The sequence below is a fragment of the Cyanistes caeruleus genome, chromosome 9, assembly GCF_971803275.1.
Source record: "Cyanistes caeruleus chromosome 9, bCyaCae1.hap1.1, whole genome shotgun sequence".
NCBI classification, from domain to species: domain Eukaryota; kingdom Metazoa; phylum Chordata; class Aves; order Passeriformes; family Paridae; genus Cyanistes; species Cyanistes caeruleus.
Window position 1 is genome coordinate 20,111,257 of NC_141709.1, and position 21,122 is coordinate 20,132,378.

The 21,122-nt window shown below is 40.3% G+C and overlaps 1 protein-coding gene across 2 annotated transcripts in view; it reads left to right on the top strand.

Annotated features, from left to right (window-relative positions):
• Positions 1-21,122, top strand: part of COL24A1 (collagen type XXIV alpha 1 chain) — a 126,174-nt gene continuing 105,052 nt past the window's right edge. Inside the window, exons 1-3 of one of the 2 annotated variants that reach the window (XM_086901536.1) lie at positions 1-207; positions 5,825-5,886; positions 12,111-13,396. In XM_086901536.1, the coding sequence (XP_086757662.1) occupies positions 152-207; positions 5,825-5,886; positions 12,111-13,396 (1,404 nt within the window). In that variant the 5' untranslated portion in view covers positions 1-151. The remainder of the gene's footprint in view (positions 208-5,824; positions 5,887-12,110; positions 13,397-21,122) is intronic. The other variant, XR_015290352.1, reaches the window with a different exon arrangement.

A 21,122-nucleotide genomic window follows, 5' to 3' on the forward strand; every position in this document is an offset into this window, starting at 1 on the left:
GGGCCGTACGCGGGCCGGGCCGCCCTCGGGCTTGCGCGGAGCTCGGCGGAGACCTCGGGGCTGGCGGGCTTTCATGGACAGGAGCTGACCCTGCGGCGGCGCGGCGCTCGGCTTTCCCTCGGATCTCCGCTGCCCGGGCAAATGCATACAAATGCATTTGGGAGCCGAGAGGACAAGGCGAGGACGCATCTCTCCCGCGGCACAAACGTAAGCGGGAGCCGGCGAGACGGGGCGCACCGCACCGCCGCCCGCCGCGGGGCCGGGAGGGGATGGGGCTGAGCCTCGCCTCCCACCGCGGGCAGGGGACCACGAGCCCGGCGGGCGGTGTCCCCAGCCCCAGCTCCCGAGCGCCGGCCGTGACCCCGCGGGGTCCCCGCTGCCCCGGCGGACCGGCGGGCTGCGGGCTGCCCGGACGGAGACCGCCTGTATCGCTGCCTGTTCCCGTCTCTCTCCTCCGCATCCCCGGTGTCGTTCTGGACGCGCTCTGTCCCGTCCGGCACCCTCGTGTCGTCCTGCCCTCGCCCTCGCCCGCACCGGGCAGCCCGGCTCTGGTGTCCCCGGGGAGCGGGGACAGCCTGAGCGAGAGCCAGGGCCCCCGACCCCCGAGGGGGAAGGAGGATCCCGGGGCCCAGCGTCCCGCAGTGCCCGCAGTAACCTGGCAGCTCCTGCGCCCCTGTGCTACCTAGCTAATGAAACGCAGCAAACAAGCAAGAGCCTGTAGAATTTACGCTGAAGAGCTAAGGCTACTCTCTTAATACCAGAGATAGCCAGATGAGCTGCTCTGTATTCACATGTTTTTGCAATTGGCTGAGGTATTTCTGATGCATCTGTGGTGTAAAGGTAGAGCTCTGCTCTCTACAGTTTACCTAAAAGCATCAGTAAAATGACTGTGGATCTATGATAGTAGTAATGATATTAGAGAGGTTACTTGTATATGTCTCTCTTTACAAAGGGCTGATTTTAATCTGGCTGTGTCTTAAGTTTACTGAGCGTTCTGAGCAGGACAGAAGAATTTGTTTAGTTTTGTAGTGAGGATTATGCTGCTAAAGTGTGCCTGGTGTATGATCTGGAATGCTTGTGAGCAGTTGAGGGGCTGCCTGAAGGTGGCCTTCCCAGGAGATCTATTTTTAATGGCTGTGTCTTTGGGACTTCTTCAGGAATTGTCTGAGTGCAATTTCAAAGAATGGTTTTATTTGAAATCCGTGAAGGAGTATTGCTGATGGAGAAACATAAATTGCGTTACAAGAAAGAGGTACGGTAGCAGAGATGCAGTTTACTCAAGTTCAAAATCTGAGATAGCTTCAGAATATATATCTATATGGTTCTCTAATGTTTACCTAATTTACTTCTATAGAGAGCGAGCAAACTTGCCTGTATTAAGAAACCAGAATTCCTTGCAAAAGGATCAGGTTTCCTGAGCATATGTAAAACCAGTAAATCCCCTGCAACTTCAACCACCTTTTTTGTTGAAATACCATTAGGTCAGGTCTGTATAGGGGTGTCTCTGCAGGTTAAATAAATAAAACAGCTGCATGACTTCTAAATCTCTCACCCCATTTATTGACAGAATATTTCAAATATGAAATTTGAATTTGTGTCATCCTTGTTTCTTGCAAGCACTAAGTTGTAATACATTTGAAAAATAATCTACAAAATATACAGAGATAAACCCTGTGAAGAGTATTTTCCATCAGTAGGAATTCAAGCTGTATACTTTTGCCTTCATACAGAAAAAAAGTAGTTTATGCTATCTGGAGAAGAGAACTAGTGTAAGCATTCAGAGATTTGCTCATAAAGCTGTTCTAAAATCACGCATTTTCAAAGTTTTTTTGTTTTCTTTTAGAAATACTAACAGAGTTGACTGTTCTTCTGGATGTGGTATTTTAAGCCAGATGCTGTCCAAAGAATGGGCCACCAGGCAGGGAGTTTCCTTTCTCTGAACCCCAGCCCTGTTGTAGAACTCTTCTTAGGCCACTGTTCCTCTACCTCTTACCTCATCTCATGTTTCTCCTGTTTCCCATTCATTCAAATTGTGAAATTTGGCAAAGGACTCAGGAGCTTCCCCCCTTGCTGGCAAATTGCATGGTGCCATCTGTGACCAAAGGGCATGTGAGTGAGAGAAAACCAGAGAGGTTTTTCAGGATGTTGTGTCCCCTCAAACTGTGTTGCTGATTGGTTTTTTAAAATTTGGGAAGCAGCACTGGACCTGCTGGCTAATTTCATTATAGCAACAAAAAAAGTTATATTTCTTTTTATATCTTGAAAGATAAGGTTTATAACATCTTGGGGTCTTTGGAGTTCCAGGGCATCTCTGTCCACAAGGTGCTGTGACCTTTTCAAAGTCCTTCTCAAGCTTGGTGGATCCAAGCTGTGCCATTCTCCTCAGCAGCCCCTGGACAGATACAGTGAAGAAATGTATGTGGAGCAGGTGCTGGTGTTTAAACCATCACTCCTGAGGAGTGCAGGACTGAATGCACCTGTGGCAGTCATACTGCAAACAAGTTTACTTGTCTTTCCTAGTAACCAGCTAGTGCTATTTTTTCCTTTAAACTTGAGATTTTGGAAACTAGGCTGGAATGAAGAGGATACTGCTGTATGCTGACCGAACCTGAGCTCTGTATGCTGCTGAGTAGTGTTCAGAGGGTGAAATTTTTCATTGTAGATTGCTGTGAAGCTTATCAGTTTTTCTCATTCATCCATCACCCCTAATGCAAAAAAATGTTATGGATAGTTGCTGTCAACTCCGTAGGGAGAGGCAAATAGCCACAAGATGTCAACGATTATGTGAAGGATAAACTCAGTTTCTAGTAGTAGAATAGCTCAATCACATCTGGTAGTGCCTTCCACCAAAATGGAGAGTAGTGGCCCTCAGCATATACTTGCATGTACTATAGAGCAGATGAAAAGGTAGGTGAAGGGGAGGAAGTTTAAGAGATATCCCTTGACTGTGTTCTAAAGCCCAGGTATTGGAGCAGCTTCAGGTGTGATGTTAAATGGGGAAAAAATAGCCAGCATTTGGGTCAGCTGAAGTCTTCCATGCCAAGTGATTCTGCACTTTTCTATTGGCATGTCCCAACATCTCCAAGAGCTGTACACTCAGCTGAGACAAGGAGCCAAGCTCCATGCAGATGATGGGTCAAGCCACATACACATTATGCAGCAGGGAGCCTGATGTCTTCTGACTGTGCTGGTGTGAGTGAAGACTGAGAACTGACTGCTCTGCAAATGTACAGAGTAGTGATCTCAACCAAGAGGGAGGGTTTGCCTGGATTAGGTTGCACATGGTTTCATTTACAAAAAATTTAACTTGTGAAAAAAGAAGGAAGTCTCACTTTTCTCACGCATTAGAGGACCCCCAGCACTATGGTTGTCTCTGGTCCCTGTTTTTTCTCTTAGCTGGTAACTCATCTGTTCTTGACATTAGCTGGAGAGCACTGTGTAAGCCAGACGTTTGTCTTTACTTCTCACTAAATGTTTCTGTATATCCAGTTACATCTGTGCAATTTACAGCCTTGGGAACATTTTGGAATTTCTTGCTTTCCTACAAAGTTTGCTGGGAAGTGACAGAGGCAGGTTCCTGACACACACAGCTTTGTACCTGGCTGGTGTATTAGAAGAGGCTGTTGTAATTATTAGAGGAGTCATCTTTGTGTTTTGGACTCTGGGGTTCTTTGAGCATCTGTATTTTGTAGCTAGATAAAATATTTTATGTGATTTTTAGTGGCAAATCCATTTTGCACCTTTGACAATAATAAGGGTCAAATAAAGGGTTGTCCTGAGTTTCAGCTGATACAGTGCAATGCATGGACTTTCTTTCTGGCACAGCTGTATCTTGTAGCTGAGCTTCTCACTTGATCAAAAGATGATGTGATGCAGAAACTTTGAACTTGAATTCTGGTCTTTAGAACTCTGAAAAAGTTGAAGTGAGTGTCCTGTAGTAGATGAGCTGTTTGGATAACAGTCGGTGTTAGGTCTTTTTTGGGAGTGGCAGAACTGCTCCAGTAGACATTTCATGGCTGTAGCAGGGGAAAGCTTGAAGGGAGGAATAGCTAGGGACTGTAGTGGTGGTTAATTAAAGAACATGCCCCTACAAGCATGTGGGGGTGTGTAAGGCATAGTTCCACCTTTCCCTCCCTCTGTGATCAGAGCTGAAGCACTGATGCATATTTTTGAATATCCTATATGTTCTGTGCATTTTCTTCTCAAAGACATGATGTATCTACCATTTTTCAGTGGCAATGATGACTATCATGCCTTATTGTTCCTAAGTTATTCTTTTGTTCTGTTTGCAAAACTTAAGCTCTCACAATATACAAAATCCACTTGATAAAACCAGGTTATTGCTCTGTGGTTTTCATGCACTTGGATGTGTCTGAAATGTTTAAATTCCGAACTCTTTAAAGAATTAGTAAGACTTTTCACTGAATACTGCTGTATGTGTGTGTATGCATATGTACTTATACATACCATATATGTATATACATACCATATACTGATACATAACATATATATATTTTCTTTCTGTTTAAACCATATGTTCCTATAAAAAGTGGTCGTGTTTTCTTTCTACCTTCTTTTTTTTATGTGAAAATCTGACTAATTAGGTGCCAAATCAGGTGACACAAACTTATTTGTGCTGTGTTACTTTGAAATACACTTGATTCCAGAAACTCAAGTGATCTCTGACCTGGTCCAGGAAACATTTTTAGTCACTCTAGCATTCCATATTATGAAAAATCGCTGAGGTTACATACATTAACGAGTAAGAGGCTTGAGCTGGGGCTTGAGTGTAAGTTGTTAGTATCAGAACTATATTTCTGATATTTTTGAAATACTTCTTAGAACTGAGTAGACAGAGGTTACTGTAATTGTTACATGCATCTGTGCCTGGTTGTCCGACATTAACAGAAAATGTATTTCTCATTTATTAAAAGATTCAGTCACTGATAAGAGAGTGATTAGATGTTAATCTGGCTAATACAATAATTAAAAAACAGCAGACAATGTGTTTTTAATCACGGTAAAAATGTCTGTACAGCATTCAGCATTTCTAAAGTGAATTTTGAGCACATAATCTAGCTCAATCTTATATATGTTTGTTGGAACAACTGAAACATCAATGTACTATTAACATTATTTTCATACTAAATCCAAAACACAACACTCCACCAGCTACTAAGAAGAAAATTATCTCCCTGACTGAAACAAGGACAGTGAGCCTATGATAGCTATCAATATCACACTTTTCTACATGTGTGGAGCTTTAAGTTGAAATGCGACAGGACTTTTCTTACTTTGTGAAGAGAATGACTTGCTTGTAGCATGATAAAATTTTATAATACAAGAACAAAAGTTTTACACAACATTTTCACTTATAGGAAGATGATGTGACATACTGAGAAGACTGATAGGAGGTCTAAAGTATCTAAAGTATCTACTGATCTCTACAGGAATTAACTTGTCATTTATTTTATGGTTTCTTTATGGTAACATTTTTTTCTTTCCAGGAAGAAATTTACTACATAGCAGCATTCATATTTGAAAGCTCCTGTAAGAAAATATAAAGCAGATGCAGTCATTTTATTAATAAAAACCAGTGTAAAATATATGTGCTATGTATGAGGGCATACACAACCTCGATCTTTGTGTGAAATGCCTTCTCAGTATCAGTGGAAAGTTGTACAGTGTGATGGCTTTGATTCAGGACTTGCTGAAGTCAGTGGTATCCTGCCATTTGGATCTTGAATCAGGTTTCTAATTCCTTGGAGTTCTGAAACTGTAGATGTTTTCTCACATATTTTTTTTTCCTTTCTTTCTCTTCTAGGAGAGCTCTCCTTTTTATTGCAACATGTATAGCTGTGGGTGTTGCACAAGTACCCAAACAAGGTGAGAATGCTTTGTTTATAATAAGACATTTGTATAATACATTAGTAGATGAAAAGAGTAAATGACTGTTGTTAGTTGTGACTTTAGGTTCAGTTCATTAATTCATATGACTTAAAGAAAATACCAATTACAGCATAATGAGAGCAAAAGTTTAAAGTGCCAGTTTGGAAAAGATGACCTTTTGAAAATTACTCAGATTTTCTGTCTATGAAATGGCTTACATATTTAAACAATCTCTTCATAAAAAAGAAGCCTTGTACAGTGAAAAGGCTTTGATTGTGTCTTCACTGCAAGTGGGTGTCCTTGGGGGTGGCAAGCTGTGACTGAGTTACCTTTGCACTTAAGGCAGGCAAACCACTGTGCATAATAAAGGCTGGCATGGCTAAATCAAAATGGGAAATTTGGTATTTGTTTGGTTTTGCATTTGGATGCAGATGTTGTGAGGAAATAGGGTTGTCTTGTTTTTAGTTTCTTTTTTAATCTGCCAGCTGTTATAACAGCACCAGATGTGCAGCTTGCTCTGGAGACTGCTGTGGGAATGATAGCGTTCCAAAGTGGTGGAGGCTAACGTGCCATTTAGTCCCTTCTTATTTGCCATGGGAGTGGCAGCATCAGTTCTCCAGCATGCTCTGTGGTGTACAGGTGAAGCACAAAGTAGGTCAGCCTTGGCTGCTGAGTGTGTAACTGCAAATACTCATCTGAATACAAACAGATGGGTTGCGTGGTTAAGACAAGATTCATTCCTGATAATGTTTTGCTAGAGCCCTTTGGGATATCTCAGCAGCTTCCCACCATTATTCTCACCAATGCATTTTTCCTGTTTGTCATTCCCAGAGATTGGCAAAGCTTGGTTTTCCCTTCAGTTGTAGATTCTTTGTTTTGCTTTCCCCCCGTTGCCTTTGTAGTTCTGCCCTCCAATGTTGCCCATTGCTTGCCTGGTAAGACGGGTTGTTGATTTTTCACATCCAGCTCAATGGGGGCCATATGCTTTTGAGATGATGGGATTTTCCTGGATTTTTATAATAGCTGAGCCAAGTTCTCACTGGAGGAGGGGCAGCACTGTTAGATGTGTGTGGCCTGCCTTGCTTCAGGCCTGCAGGGATGGAAAGGGAAGAGGCAGTTTTAGGGAGGCAGTTTGCAATTTCCTGGTGTAGCGGGAGCAGGTGAGGGATGCCAGAGACAGCTGTGTGGTGACAATTTGAGTGCCTTCGTCCCTCCTGCCCACCCTCCTCCTCTGTAGAGATGTTTGCTCTCACTTCTCGTGACCCTCAGCCTGAGAATTGCTTTTCTACTGAACCTGCAGGCGAGGACTGTGAAAGCAGGACTGGGGGTGCAGCATCACAGGGGAGTGGGTGGAGACTGAGTCTTACCTGCCCCTTGGCTGACAATGCCTCTGCACAGAGCTTTGCAGAAATGGGGTAAAGAATCCACTCTCAACATGCTTATACTGAATTATTTTTTATTTTGTTACCAGCAGGAGAAAGAGTTTCCTTTTTTTTTCCTATTACTATTTTGTTGTAATTGTTATTTTTGTTATTCAGTAGAATTTCTGGATAGCCATATGAGAAGCCTTACTGAATGGAAAGTCTTCTCCATCTTGAAGCACACGTGCCATACATGAATTTATTTTCTTTAAATGCTTAAAATGATCAAAATGATGCATTGAACCTTGATGCAACTTTCTTCCCATGAGTGACTTGGGTTCCTCTTGCACTTTATTTGCACAGTGTGTGAACAAAGTTTGAAAAAGCAGTTCAGAGAAGGAAACCTCAAAAAAAAAAAAAAAAGGGCATTTCAAGTATATTCTTCAGTTTCAGTATATAAGCTGCAGAGCTGCATTATTGCATTTGTGGTACTTAGTGTTTGTCCAAGAACAGGATTGTGTGCCCATTAGGAATGTGTTAACACTTTGGTTTTTAAACTTCCTTGGCAGTTGTATTTTGAAAAAACCTGTATTCTGCCAAACACGAAGATGCTAGCTAATTAAGCTGCCTTCTCTCCTGAGTTGAGGAGACAGCCTCTGCATGCTTTACCTGAGAAGATACGTATTGTGCAGTCTGATATGCTATAAATCATATTCAGTGAAGTATATACAAAGATACAGTCTCAGCCTTTAGGAGCAGTACTTTGAGTGGACACACACAGTCAGTGTGTCTTGCTGGCTTTCCTATGCCAGTCCTCTGATCTGTCATGCAGGAGAGCATTTGTTGCAGCCAGGTATCTTAATGTATGTAGTTGCAGATGCATCATCACCTAGAAAATGGGTGATCTCATGAGTAATTACTCTTGGTTCTGATGGAACTGATTGATGAATGACCCTTGTCTTTTCCCTTATCCACACTGGAAAAGGGAAAGGAAGAAATGTGTGTACTAAGATTGCTGAAACAGGGAGAACATCTCAGAGATCCTACCTTCAGAGTAGTTGTGAGTACGGAGCAACGTGGGAAATGAACAAGAGGAACTGAATGGAATATGTGTGTGAAACAATCCAATAGTCAAATCCCTTCATCCCTCCCCAGTTACTTTGTGGGGTTATTTTTGTGCCACACAAGGGTCAGAAGGCTTTTTGCCAAAGCTGGTGCTAGGTTTTAGCTCCCCTCGTGATGCAGTAAGGTTGTGAAGTTTTCAAGATCTCCTAGAGGGTGGCAGAAAAGTACTTGACAACAAAAACCCCAAGCAACCTTTCCTTCAAGAAGCTGAGCTATTACAATTTGGGGGACTAATGGGTTGAATAAGCAATAAGTGAAGACAGATGTTTTGCAGACATGGGTAAACAAAGAAAACTGACAACTGATAGGTAAAGCAAATAGTGGTTGTCATGGTGGGAGGAACAATGAGAGGGTTGCCTGCTCCCAAAATCCTATGTGCTGCCAAGAGCTTCTGAAAGCCTTAAAATAAAATAAAAATGCTTGTTGGACCAGAAATGAAATGACTGGCCAAAAAAGTTTGGAACAGCCTTTTGGCTTGACAGTGGGTTAACAGGCAGCAAGTCAGCAAGGAATAATTCCTTTATACTTTTCTGGTGTAATTTTTCACACAATATTTATTTGTTTTTAGCTCTCTCAAGACCTGTTATTGTTTGCAGAAATCTATATGCAGAATAGAAAAAAAAAATAGTCTTATTCCTCATCATGCTCACTGATGGTTTTTTTAAAATAACCTTTAAACTCTGTGCTCTTTTCAAATCAGAACTGCCAAAAATTTGGCAATTTTGCTTGTAGTTTGCCATTTAGTAGTGATAGGCTTGAATGTGATTTTTAAGCTGACTGTTTTAAGTAAATCTAAGCTTTTTATTTTAGATTTGAATTTGTAATACTTTGGATAGATCACATCTATTACTATTTTTAAATAAAAATAAGTAACTAATTTGTTTTAAAAAATACAGCTACTTGCCCAATATTTCAGGTTAGGATGTGATATTTAGACACAATGTTAGGCTGGATTAGCAGTGTTCTTGTGCAGTCAGCTGGCCCAGCCAGTGCACAGAAGTAGCGGAGCAGTGAATTCTGCCTTGGGGACTGTTTGCATGAGTAAGACTGCATTGCCCAGAGCTCAGGACCTGTGTTTCTTCCCAGCTTCCCTTCACAAGGGCAGTGCAAGCACAGCTTTCTCTTCCAGAGCAACAGGAGAGCAGGCAGGACAGGGTCCGGGGAAGGAGTGGTGGTTCATTAGCGGATGCACTGTGCTTCGCAGCTCTACTATAACCTGACCTCTATTATCAGCCTGACAGATAAAAATACAGCCATAGTGAATTAATTGCTCTGAGGCAAAACATCTTGAGAAATTGGCATGCACAGCACTTTCTGCAGAAATGCTCTTTCTCCGTACCTCCGTCTGCACTGGCTACTCGCCAGGATAATCTTGGCCCGTCAGTGAATCTCAAACATGACTAGAAACACTACAAGGTGTGTAATTAATTTTCAAGATGTACAGTGCGTTCAGGTTGATGCTTTTGGTTCCAACTTATAAATCACTCTCAAGGAAATCTCAGGCACTTCTCGTAATTTACCACTGAAACTAAGCCAACATCTGTCTATTCTTAAAGTTTTGCTATGAATACATTCAGTAAACAGAGAAAGGGAAACTGGGAAAGGAGACCTTTTTTCCACTTAAAGTGTAAACATCCATTTGTTTCAGTGGCTCTTTTAATATAGCAGCAAATCTTTAACTTCTTTACTCTAAATTTTTGTTGTGCCATATAATAGTTTTATTAGCTCATTATATACATGTCCATAGCAAAAGTAGCCTCAGCCAAATCCTGTAGAAAGAGCCTGTGTCTGCCCAGCCAGGCTAATTTGATCAGTGCAACTATTAGATACCACAAGTAATTTTTAATATAATTGTTTCACTGAAGTTGTTCCAGTGAGAGGTGGATATTGTATGATGTTATTGTATGCTGCTGTGCGATGCTGTTTATGAAAACTGCTCTTCAGTTTCCTCTTGTGGAAAAACATCCAAAAATTTAGGTTAAGGGGACCATGAACTCATCTGGTCCTAGCTCCTGCGGAGGTCAGGGTGAATGTTGAAGTTACTTCAGGTTATTGGGTCCTGTCCAGCTGGTCTTTAGAAAATCTCCAAGAATGGCGATTATCCAATGTCTCTGCCCCCTGGTCCATCACTTAACCACTTTTGCTGAAAGTGAGTGAGAAAGCTTTTTCTTTTTACAGAGCTGATTTTTTTTGTGCTGAAGCTTGTGCCTGTTACTCCTCAGCTTTCCTCTGTTTTCCCTATGGCCTCAATTCAGATAATCACAATTTTATTTAGATTTTCCCAAACCTTCCTGTCTCTAGGCCAAGCAAATGTTGTTCCTTCAGCCTTTTCCCATGTCGTATGTTTTAGTTCCTAATCTTGTTCCATATTTCCATGACTGCATTTTGATTCAACATCTGCAATATTTCTGCACCTTTCATGAACACTCAGGCAGGCAGTTTTATCAATCAATCAATCAATCAATCAATCAGTGCCATAAATCCTATCTTGTTTTGAGAGCCTACAGAAAGGCTCCTGGGGATGTGTAGTTTAGCTCCTACTCGAGCCTTTGTAGTGTTTCAGCTGCATCAAAAGGGATGTAACAGCGTCTTCATATTCATCCTGAAGGAAGGTGTCTAGGCCCACCAACTCCAACTTGCCCAAATCTGATTTAGGCAATAAGAAGTTAATTGAGTCACCTTCAGCTTTTGATTTACCCAAAGGTGGCTTTGATCTCTTATCCCAGAACAGATATGATTTCAGTTTATCAGGATGATAGATAATTGTGTTTCTACCCATTAGGTGAAGATATTTAGCCAGGAGACATGGTATGGCTCAGATTGAGGAAAGGCTTAAAGGACATGGCTCACATTGAATGAGAAACTAGAGAATCCAGCAGTGAATAAACCACTTCCCTGTAGGAAGATCTATCCAGATTTCTGTATGTTGAAGCCAAATCTAAAGAACATCAATCAGCTGGACAGCAGACTGTTTGTTCTGTGTCCTCAGTGTCTCCTGCTGTGGCTGCACTCTTAATTCAATGTCATGGTAGCTGCAGCCTTGTGCACTTTAGGGGGAGAAATGAGCCAGAAGGCAGGAGCACTAACCCTTGGGTCCTGACAACTCTGCTCTTTCCTTGCTCCTCACCAGTTCCACTGCTCAGAGTTCACCTTATCCATGGCTCTAACAAGTAAACTGTGCAGGAGAAGGAGGCATTACTCTGCTATAAATAGCTTGTCCCTTCTTATAAACAGAGCAGCCCTTCCCTCAAATGATTTGATTTGAACTTTTCAGATCAAGAGGAACAGCATGGATTTATTGCAGAAGGGTTTTTTTGCAAAATAAAAAGATTTCTTAAAAAAAAAAGTAATTCTCTGCTCAAAGAGTAGACAGGAATAGCCAAATAAATAAGGAACTAACCAAAGTGTATTCACTGATCACTGAAAAGTACAAAGAGACCAGATGAGGATTTTTCACTTTCATTAGTGAATTAACCTGCAATGGGCATTTTGTGTGCCTTTCTGTGTGTTTTTTTCATTTTGTTGGTTTTTTTAAGATGGAAGTTTTGCCCTGACTTTATTTGCTTGATTTATGTGAAAGATTGGTGCCTTGCACTAGGGATTTGGTGGCCTTACTGTGTGAAGAATCTGACAGGTACGGATTTGTTAAAATGTTGTGTGTACATTTGTTTATATGGATCTGAACGTATGAGCTTGTAAATTAAACCAACAGTGTGCTTTTATTTCTTTTTACAGCAATAGATGTTCTTCAACAGCTGGGCCTTGTGGAAGATGTCCAAGAGCCATCAGAGACAGCAGTGCCCTCAACATCCTCTCTGTTACCTCAGGGTGTTCGTCTGACTGCATCAGGAGTGGTGCTAAGTGATGATGCACATGTTGAGTCCCCTGTCACTCAAGTCATACCACCAAATCTAGGGCATCAGTTCACCTTATTGGTCGGGTTGTACTCTTACAGAGTCAGCAATGCTTTTCTTTTCAGTGTCAGGAACAAAGGCAGACTGCAGTTTGGTGTCCAGCTGCTCCCAAGAAAGGTAGCAGTGTACACTGGAGGGAAGCAGCCCGTGTACTTTGGTTATTGTGTTCATAATGAACAATGGCATTCATTTGCCATTGGCATTGGGGACAAGACTGTCTCAATGTTTGCTGAGTGTGGAAACAAGTACTTCAGTAGGGAAGTGCTTTCTGAAGTGGAGACATTTGATTCAGAGGGTGTATTTACTCTGGGAAGGATGAACTCTCACTCTGTCGGCTTTGAAGGAGTTATATGTCAGCTCGATATTATTCCCTCTGCAGTAGCCTCTGCGAACTATTGTAAATATGTGAAACAACAGTGTCGCCAGGCTGAAACCTATCGATCTCTGCGTGGGCCCTCACTTGTGTCACATGGGCTGGATGTTTTTTCAAAGATGATCATTGATGAGGAAAACCAGGAAGATGTATCACCTTATAGATGGAAAGAAGTATCAAACATGCCTGTTACCAACCTTGCGCCGATTCACTTTGAGTTACGAAATGCCTCCGTGTGGAAGTTTGCAGAGACCAAACCTCTGTTGCTGGAAGCTTGGCCTCAAACAGAACTCCAGGAGAACATCGATTTGGCTCTTCAGCAGCAGGAGAGGAGCAGAAATAGAAATATCACTAAAACCCCTGCAGGATCATATCCAAATAGTTTGGCTAAAACCACAGAAGATGCAGGCAGACGTAGTGAGCCTTCTCTGATCTCCCCTGTAAAACAGAATAAAACTAAAGTCAAGGGAATGGAGAAAGCAAAACAGCATTTAGATGAACCAAACAAAAAGCAGCAAATCTTGAACACAACCCTGTACAGTTTGCCTGCTGCGCGCCCTCTGGATAATCAACTCCGTCTGGGGCAGGAAGGTGCATTTGATGCTGATGAGACTTATCATACAGAAAAGAGTTACGAAAATGGTATTGATAATTATGCTTATGACTATGAAGAACTTGGCAAAATGTTTGAAAGGGGAAGTGTCAGAGGTCCAAAGGGGGAAACTGGACCTCCTGTAAGTTATCTTTATTACTCTTTTTACTATATTGCAGCAGCATACATTTTACAGAGGCTTTGAAAGAAACCTCTCCTAGCATGCCAAAGCTGTGACTGCAGTTTCTCCCAGCTGTACTGTACAAATGTTTGTCTGCCTTAAATATGTCTCTTTCTCACATGTCATTTTAGTGTGTCATATAGTTATATTTACTGTAAGAATATAAAGACATCCAAGATGTTCACATTCTGGTGAAGTTGTAGGCAACCCAGACTTCTTTAAAATTTGGAATACAGCTGGATGATTGTAACTACTAATTACAGAGACTGCTCACTTAATAAAATTGCAGGCTAATTTAATGCAGTTCACAAATAAAGGTATTGGTCCATAAAAAGAACAGCCAGGCTGCTTGGAAGACTGACACAGTTTTCTTCGTTGAGCAATGCTGTCAAAATTTTTAGTTGTAGAAATAGACCAGCTGCAGAATCTGGTCTGCAGTCATTCATAACTCAAGGTTATGGGGTCAAGCAAACCTTCATAGAAAATGGTTTTTAGAACAGTCTTAGAAGATTTTGAGACCTTTTTTTCAGTTCACAGGGTAAGTGATTTTTGATACAATTGCGAAGGTACAGTAGTGTTTTTAATAGAAACTCGTTTATCCTTTCTTATTGTGTGCACAAGGCTCATAAACTTTTTAATACATAAAAATGTGCCCATATATATGAAGCTACAGACCAGAAAGATCATCAGTTCCTGCTTAACCTGGGAAATATGATAGATCCTGCCTTGTGCTTATGTGAGATTTTGGTTAAAATTTTTAAACTATAGCATGAAGTAAATTATTTCACTTTTCTTGTTTGTTTGTTTTTGGTTTTGTAAGTGTTCATCTGTGTGGTCTTTACTGGAAAGCAATTTGATATGTGTTAAGCAGCTCCTAATATATATTTGAATATGCCCATAAATTTATTGTCTGTTCTTTTGGCACTGAAATATTTCTTTTCTTGAACTAGTTAACTAACAACCTATTCAAAAGTTCAGTTTTTACTCTAAACAGGATCCAGGCACAAAGTAATTTTTACACAATTGAAAAATGTGTTAACGAGTAATTCACACTATTCCAGAAATACTTGTGCTTAATGTTTTTTGATTGTAAAGTCAAGTCTTTTTTCCTCTCTTTGTCCCTTATGATAGTATTTGTGATGACATATCACTAGGCATGTAGCTGTCATCAGCATGAGGTTAATTTCCATTTTTGGACCTTAGGATGTTTAGTAACTACTAATGGAAGTAATTTTAGCTTGTTTGTTGTGATTTCAGTCAGTCACAGCCAAGAAAGTTAAATCCCCTCTTTTTCACATGTCACAGAAATGGCTGCTGATAATGTTGGTTGTTTGCAGTACTAAGAAACTGCAAGCAAATGCTCTGGCTTTTTCTGGACACAGACACTACACATGGAGTGGCAAAGTGTCTGTGCTACCATCTTCAGTGCCTGTCTTATAGACTGGGGATAGAGAAGTTTGTCTTGCTTAGGAATGCAGATTGTAGTCTGTAGGGAATATGGTGTGCTGAGGTGTTTTGCTGGGTCAGAAATTTACATAACATGCCCAGGTTCTTAAAGATCCGTGGCAGAGCTGGGAAGTTAATCAGAGCTTTGTGGGCCCTAGATTGGCTGAAGGGCCAGGAGCACCTGCTGGAACAGAGGCAAAGCTGAAACACCGCTCTGCCACAGAGGCTGACACCGAAGGGAGAGGAGGTCTCTGCATGAAACTGAGTTGTACTCTATGGGGATTGTGTGGCTCAGTATCTCCTACTGCTGTTGGCCTCACACTTGAGGAGATGATCTTGGTTTGCTTTCTCTATCTAGTCCTCCTATGTAGAGAAGACGAGAATTAACACAGCTTTTGTTGTGTGGCTCTAACAATTTAGTACATAAATACTTATGGAGTCTTTGCAACGTGGAGCCTAAAAAAGCAACACCAAAGAACTTGAAAACTTCCCTTGCAGCAAAAAGTCCTGATGAGGCATGAAACCCCCTCTTTTTACTTCTTTTACTATGTTGTGGTTGGTTTGAATCTTCTTTCAAGATTTGAACATAGAAGTTAATGTTCGTTCTATTGGAATTGACAGGCAAGAACTAGCTTTTGTGGTTCTTAAACTACTCAGCTTCTTTTAGCTTTTAATCATCTACCAGAACTGATTCTTGCCTTGTATAATTAGGCCTCTTATATTCCATGATCCCACAGCTGTGGAATTTGCCCACCGCTGCAAACCAGGACTCCAGAATCCAGGCTTTCATTTATGGATAGGGTATAAAAAGGGAACAGCTATTTCTTCAAAACTGTTAAGGCCCTGATTAAAATTCTAGCAGTTGTAATGACCACCACCCCCCCTCCCCACACACACACCATCCCCCCCAAAAAAGTATAAAGTGAGTTTATACTGGAATAGTGAGATTTTCTGAAACACTTCTTTCAAGGGAATGCTCTGTTCATCTGATGAGCCACTCCTTTTTGAGATGCAGAGAGTATTGGCAATATGCAAAGATTGCAAAAATGTGGTGTGTATTTTTAACTGTTTAACTTTCAAGCTGATATTTTTCACTGCACAATCCTAAAGTAGTTTTCAACAACATGATGCATAGTCCCACACTGGTAAAAGTAGAGACTGATGTGAGCTGAAGAGCTGATTTATGCTACTTGCTGGTAGGGTAACTGCATCTGCACAGGATGTGTCCTTCCAAGAGAAATTACCTAGGAATTTGCTTCCTCTATTGGAAAAGCTTTCTGGATTTTCAAGAAAAATATTCCTCTGCCAGAAGGAGGAATGCAGAAGACCAAACGGTGGTGTTCTCTCTAGCTGGTAGAGAGAAGCAGTCGGGGATTGTTGCCCAGAGGAATGGGAAATGGCAAGCCCTGCAATAAGCAGAATTGAGTCCTGGATGAGATATTCTGTTGAAATCAGGAGGTGTGAGAGCAAGAACATTGACAGAGCAGTTCAGAGATCCTAAATGTAGTGCTAAATGAACAGCAATAGCTTCCCTTTCACACTTAGCTTATTTCACTTATTTTTCTCTTAGCTAACCTTTCACACTTCTGTTTATTGCATTCTTTGATTATTTCTCAGTTTAACAAAATTGCTTGTTGAGGCTCCCCCTGACCACAGGGGATGTATTGGTCACTTAATCCCTTTCATGCATTTCCCTGCCCAGGCTGAGAAATCTCAGTATCTGATGATTCAGATAAAAAGGTTCAATTCTTGCAGGTTTATTTTTAGTATCAAAAAGTAATGTTATTGTTAAAAATTCAAACATCTAATTTAATTCCCTTAGAGCTGCTGCAGTTTCCCTATCTTCTGCACAACAATACTGACAAACTTTAATCCATAACCCAAAGCCATATATATTCCTCTGATGTTGATGACATTGCTTTGACTGTTGTAGGAATTCTTGAAGAGAAAAGGAGACTTCTACAACTGTAAAGAAAGGTTAATCATACAGAGGTGACTGCCTGCTCTAGGGCATTTGGAAAGAGAAATGTGCAGATTTTATTGTTTCCAGTGAAATGCAAATGAAACAAGAATTAAAATAATAGGTGGACATTCAAATTTGGTAGAATCCTTGGTGCTCAATAGTTAAATTAATATCTGAATGAACTTCTTAAAGAAGGTAAACAGAGCACAAAGAATAATTCTGAGTGACAGGATCAGAATTCCAGATGGTCTAAAACTGATGGGATTAAATTTAGTGCAATAATAGAGAAATTAAAAGTATAAATAGATTATGGGGGAGTGACTGCTTTGGCAGTCATGAAGATCATAGCTTGGTATCATACAGCAGTAGAGAATAAATACATCTTTCTGCTGTGATGTTTGATACATTAGGAGGAGTGGTAAGTATCAGAGACAGCCTACTTTTTCTACTGGGTTGGGTATGATGAGGTTGCAGTTTGGGGAAGTGTCCTCAACTTTAGATGAGGAGCTTTAAAAAGGATGTTGACAGATGGAAAGGATTGCAGATGATTGCAGTAATATAGGTATAGTTATAGAAAATATGATTCTGAGCAAAGTTTAAAACAAAAGTGTTTTTAGTAAAGAAAGTTAGGAATGAATACAGTTATAGTTTTGCAAAGGGCTAGTTAACAAAGGTAGCATTTTGCCTCTTCACATAAAGAATGGCAGGACAGAGAAGGAAATTTTAGGTGGGATTAAAGGAAAACAGCTTATCAGAGTGATATGTGAACAATAGAACAAACTGTATTAGCAGTGTTAGAAGTGATATTTCCTCATGGTGATGTTTTAGAATGGGTTTGGAGCCTGATGGTACTGTTTACCTCGCTGCTGCACTGCAGGTATTTTGGTGATGATTTGCAGAAAGTTTAATGGGTTTTTTGTTTTGCCTGCCCTCATATTTGATGAATCAAGTGTTAAACTGGTATTTTTCTTTAACTTAGTCTTTTAAAAAAGAATAGTTTGAGGTGAGCTGAGTTTGAGTGGCTGAGATATAGTCAAGAGTCTCTTAAAGAGAAGCTTCGTAGTTGCTTCACAAGAGAAAGTTCAGCGGGTAGGACTTAGATATTGAATGGCATGAGGATCAACATGTGCCTGTGTAGAAGTTTTAACTACTTAATGCAGAATTTATTTCTGTGCATCTGAAATCTTAGAGATTTGATATATGTAAATGAGATGTTTCCTATTCCCTCTGGGTAATAAGTCAAGTTTAAAACACATGCAACATAAATAACACAGGGCTTCAGTACCTAGGAAAATAATGAAAGTTTTTTCATGTCTAGGAAAGTTCCTTACATTTATTCCAGTGACCATTGGAAAGGCTGTGAAAATTCCTGGAAGAGTAGCATTTACTTTTATTATTTCAGGATTAAGCAATGATTATTTGGAACTTGAGCTTCTTTGCTCATTAGCTAAATGAAATCTTTGCAATGCCTGAAGACAGTAATTTGTAGTACCTTTCTTAAGGTACAAATGATCTGGTTTAAGGAAACTGATTTGGTTAAACAATTTAAATTCAGCATCTGTAATATTTATACAAAGTAGCTTTTGTTTGTTTGTTTGTTCAATAGTGGTGGTTAAAGCATCAAATGCTAAAAATCACATTAACATTTCTAATTGCTTCACGTTTGTTTAATTACTGTTTCCAGTAGTTGGAAGAAAAGCTATTCAAACAAGTGACTTATTCCTTGGTTTAAGAGAAATTGGCTCACTCTCAGATGTTGATTTCTGTGGTTTACATGGATGCCTGAGAAGCTTAAGTAGCTTCCTAGCCAGTATAAAAATAATCATAATGATTTGAAGTTGTAGTTGCTTTCCCAGATTGTAGAAATGCACAGGATAGAAGAACGTGTAACTGCTAGCTAGGAAAGCATGTCTAGGGAGACTCAGGTGTGCGCTCCTGAAGTCTGCTCTCAACAGAGATGTTGCTTGAGTCACAGGGAGCTGGAACCATAAGATTAACAAACATCCTCTAGTTAAGGAGAATCTTTTAATTTTTTAATCAAACATATGGATGGCTGGGGCTAGCTGCTTATTATTGTGAATAAGAGACTTCATCTACAACAGTTGACTTTGTTTTAAAATGCTCTGGGAAAGTGTTATTAATCCCTGTCTGCCTAGTTCACAATATATTTTGCTGCTTCATTTAGGGATTTCTGAGGGCTTGGTTGTGATTAGATTTTCCTTTTTTTTGTGGTTTTGTATGAAAAGAGTTAATTATGTTTGAATTAGAGTAATCAAAGTAAGGGTGGGTTGGATTTGGGTGCTCATTTGTTTGTTTGCTTTCTGTTGCAAAGGAAGCAGATAGTGTTTTTTTTTAAAAAAAAAAGCCACATAGGGAAAACTGTTCTCACTGCCTTCATTTAATAAATCAGCAACAAAGATCAGGAATATTAATACTCAGTAAGATTTCTATTAGGAAAATGCTGGGGTTTAGCTATTAATGGATTTTTAATAAAATGTCTGAAACAGGGATAGAGAAGAACACAAATCACAAAAGAATGCACACTAGTTGCAACTATTTCACTTAACAAAAAATATGTTTTCTTTTGTAGTCCCAGGATAATTATCTAATCAAAAGGCATCTCTTGACGTACATTTTGAGAGGAGATACTAAAAACATACTGCTTCAGCAGGGCAGGGTGGAGAGCTCTCTGTGCCCTTTTAAGTGCATTTTTCAAGCTGGACAAGAATGCCAGGTCAAGAGTTTTCTGTGTCTCTGTTATGTTTCTTGTGCTATAAAACATGGGGTCCTTCTGCTTAGAAAAACAAGGATGTTAGTGAGCATTTATGCGATCATAGTGAATAGAGAATGGCCTATGCTAAAAGCACAACATGTTATGGTTTGATCTAAGGACCAGGGCTGTTACACAGGTTTCTGTCTTCTAAACTGCACAGAGAGGGAAGTGCAGGTATGGGTTTCAGCGTGACTTAATGTAGCATGTATGGACATGCAGATGTTCCCAACTACACTTAAACTCCTACGTTTCTTATGAGAAGAAATAATTAATATTTTTAGTTCCTCAGAACAACAGCGACTTTCCCAGAACTGTGCATAAGTGGTCTGTATTTTGGCCAAATTAATGTAAGTAGTTAGATGATGTCGAAATTCCATAGTCAGCCCTGTCTTCTCTGCAGTGACCTTACCTTTCTAAGAAAAAGAAGTATCACTCAAAACTGGAGTTTTTTAAAAATCCGGCTTTTGTCCTAATGAAATATTGCTTGCTAATAAAACCCTCAAGAATGTTTGTCTTTTTTTCCTTCCTCACTTCCCTTTTTTTATCTTTTTCCTGTTTTGCAAAGCCTTCATGTTGGTCATTTCAGCCACCCTAATGGCCCGTGTGGTTTTCTGGGTATTCCTTTCAGCCAGGTGGCAGCACTGTTGTTTGGTGGTGGGCAGTGTGCTACGGAGTGTTTTGCCTGGTGTCTCAGCTTAGAGGGTGTCATAGATACAGGGCAGGGGAGTGTGAGGAAGCATGGGTGGAAGAGCAGGTTGAACCCCAAACTGCTACCATCCACTGACCTGCTTTGTGAGGTCTGACTTTCCTGATGCTCATATGCCCTTGCAGAAAGTACATGGTTCCTGTTACAGCTGGGGCTTTCTGTGCAGGTATTTGGATGAGGCTGAATTTACCCTTAAGAACAGCCCATTCCTCTGCAGGACTCTAATATGATAGGTGAAATATAATAAAAGGTAGTTCAGATTTTAGTTTAGAGTGCTCATTTGTGTTTGAGTACAATGAAGCAGATCCTGGGGTTTCAAGTCTGAACAGCAGTCATATAGGAAAGGAAAGGTTTCTATGTTCAAAACAACTAGGTATGCAGGGGCTGTTACACTGTCAAATAGGGTGACTAATAATCCAATTCATTTGCAAAAGGTACATTTGATCATATACTAGCATCTTAAAAAGTCTGCATTATCTTTAAAAAGAATGATATTCATTATATAGAAGGGCAAATGTGCTACCAGTTATTCTTAATAGAAGCTTTTAACAGGAAACCTTGAACAGTATTTTGTCCACTTTTATTTTCTCTATTTCATATTTGTCATTTCTGCAAGGTGATATCTTATTTTTTCACAGTTATTCCAAGCTTTCTAAAATATTTGGCATGCCAGCATACTTATTGAAAAGGCTTAGTTATTCTCTATCCTTTGTTTAGAATATATTGCACTTGCTTTCCTCATCGGGTCTTTTCTTCCTTTAGTACCAATACACTTGAGTAAAAGTTACTCTCCAGATTG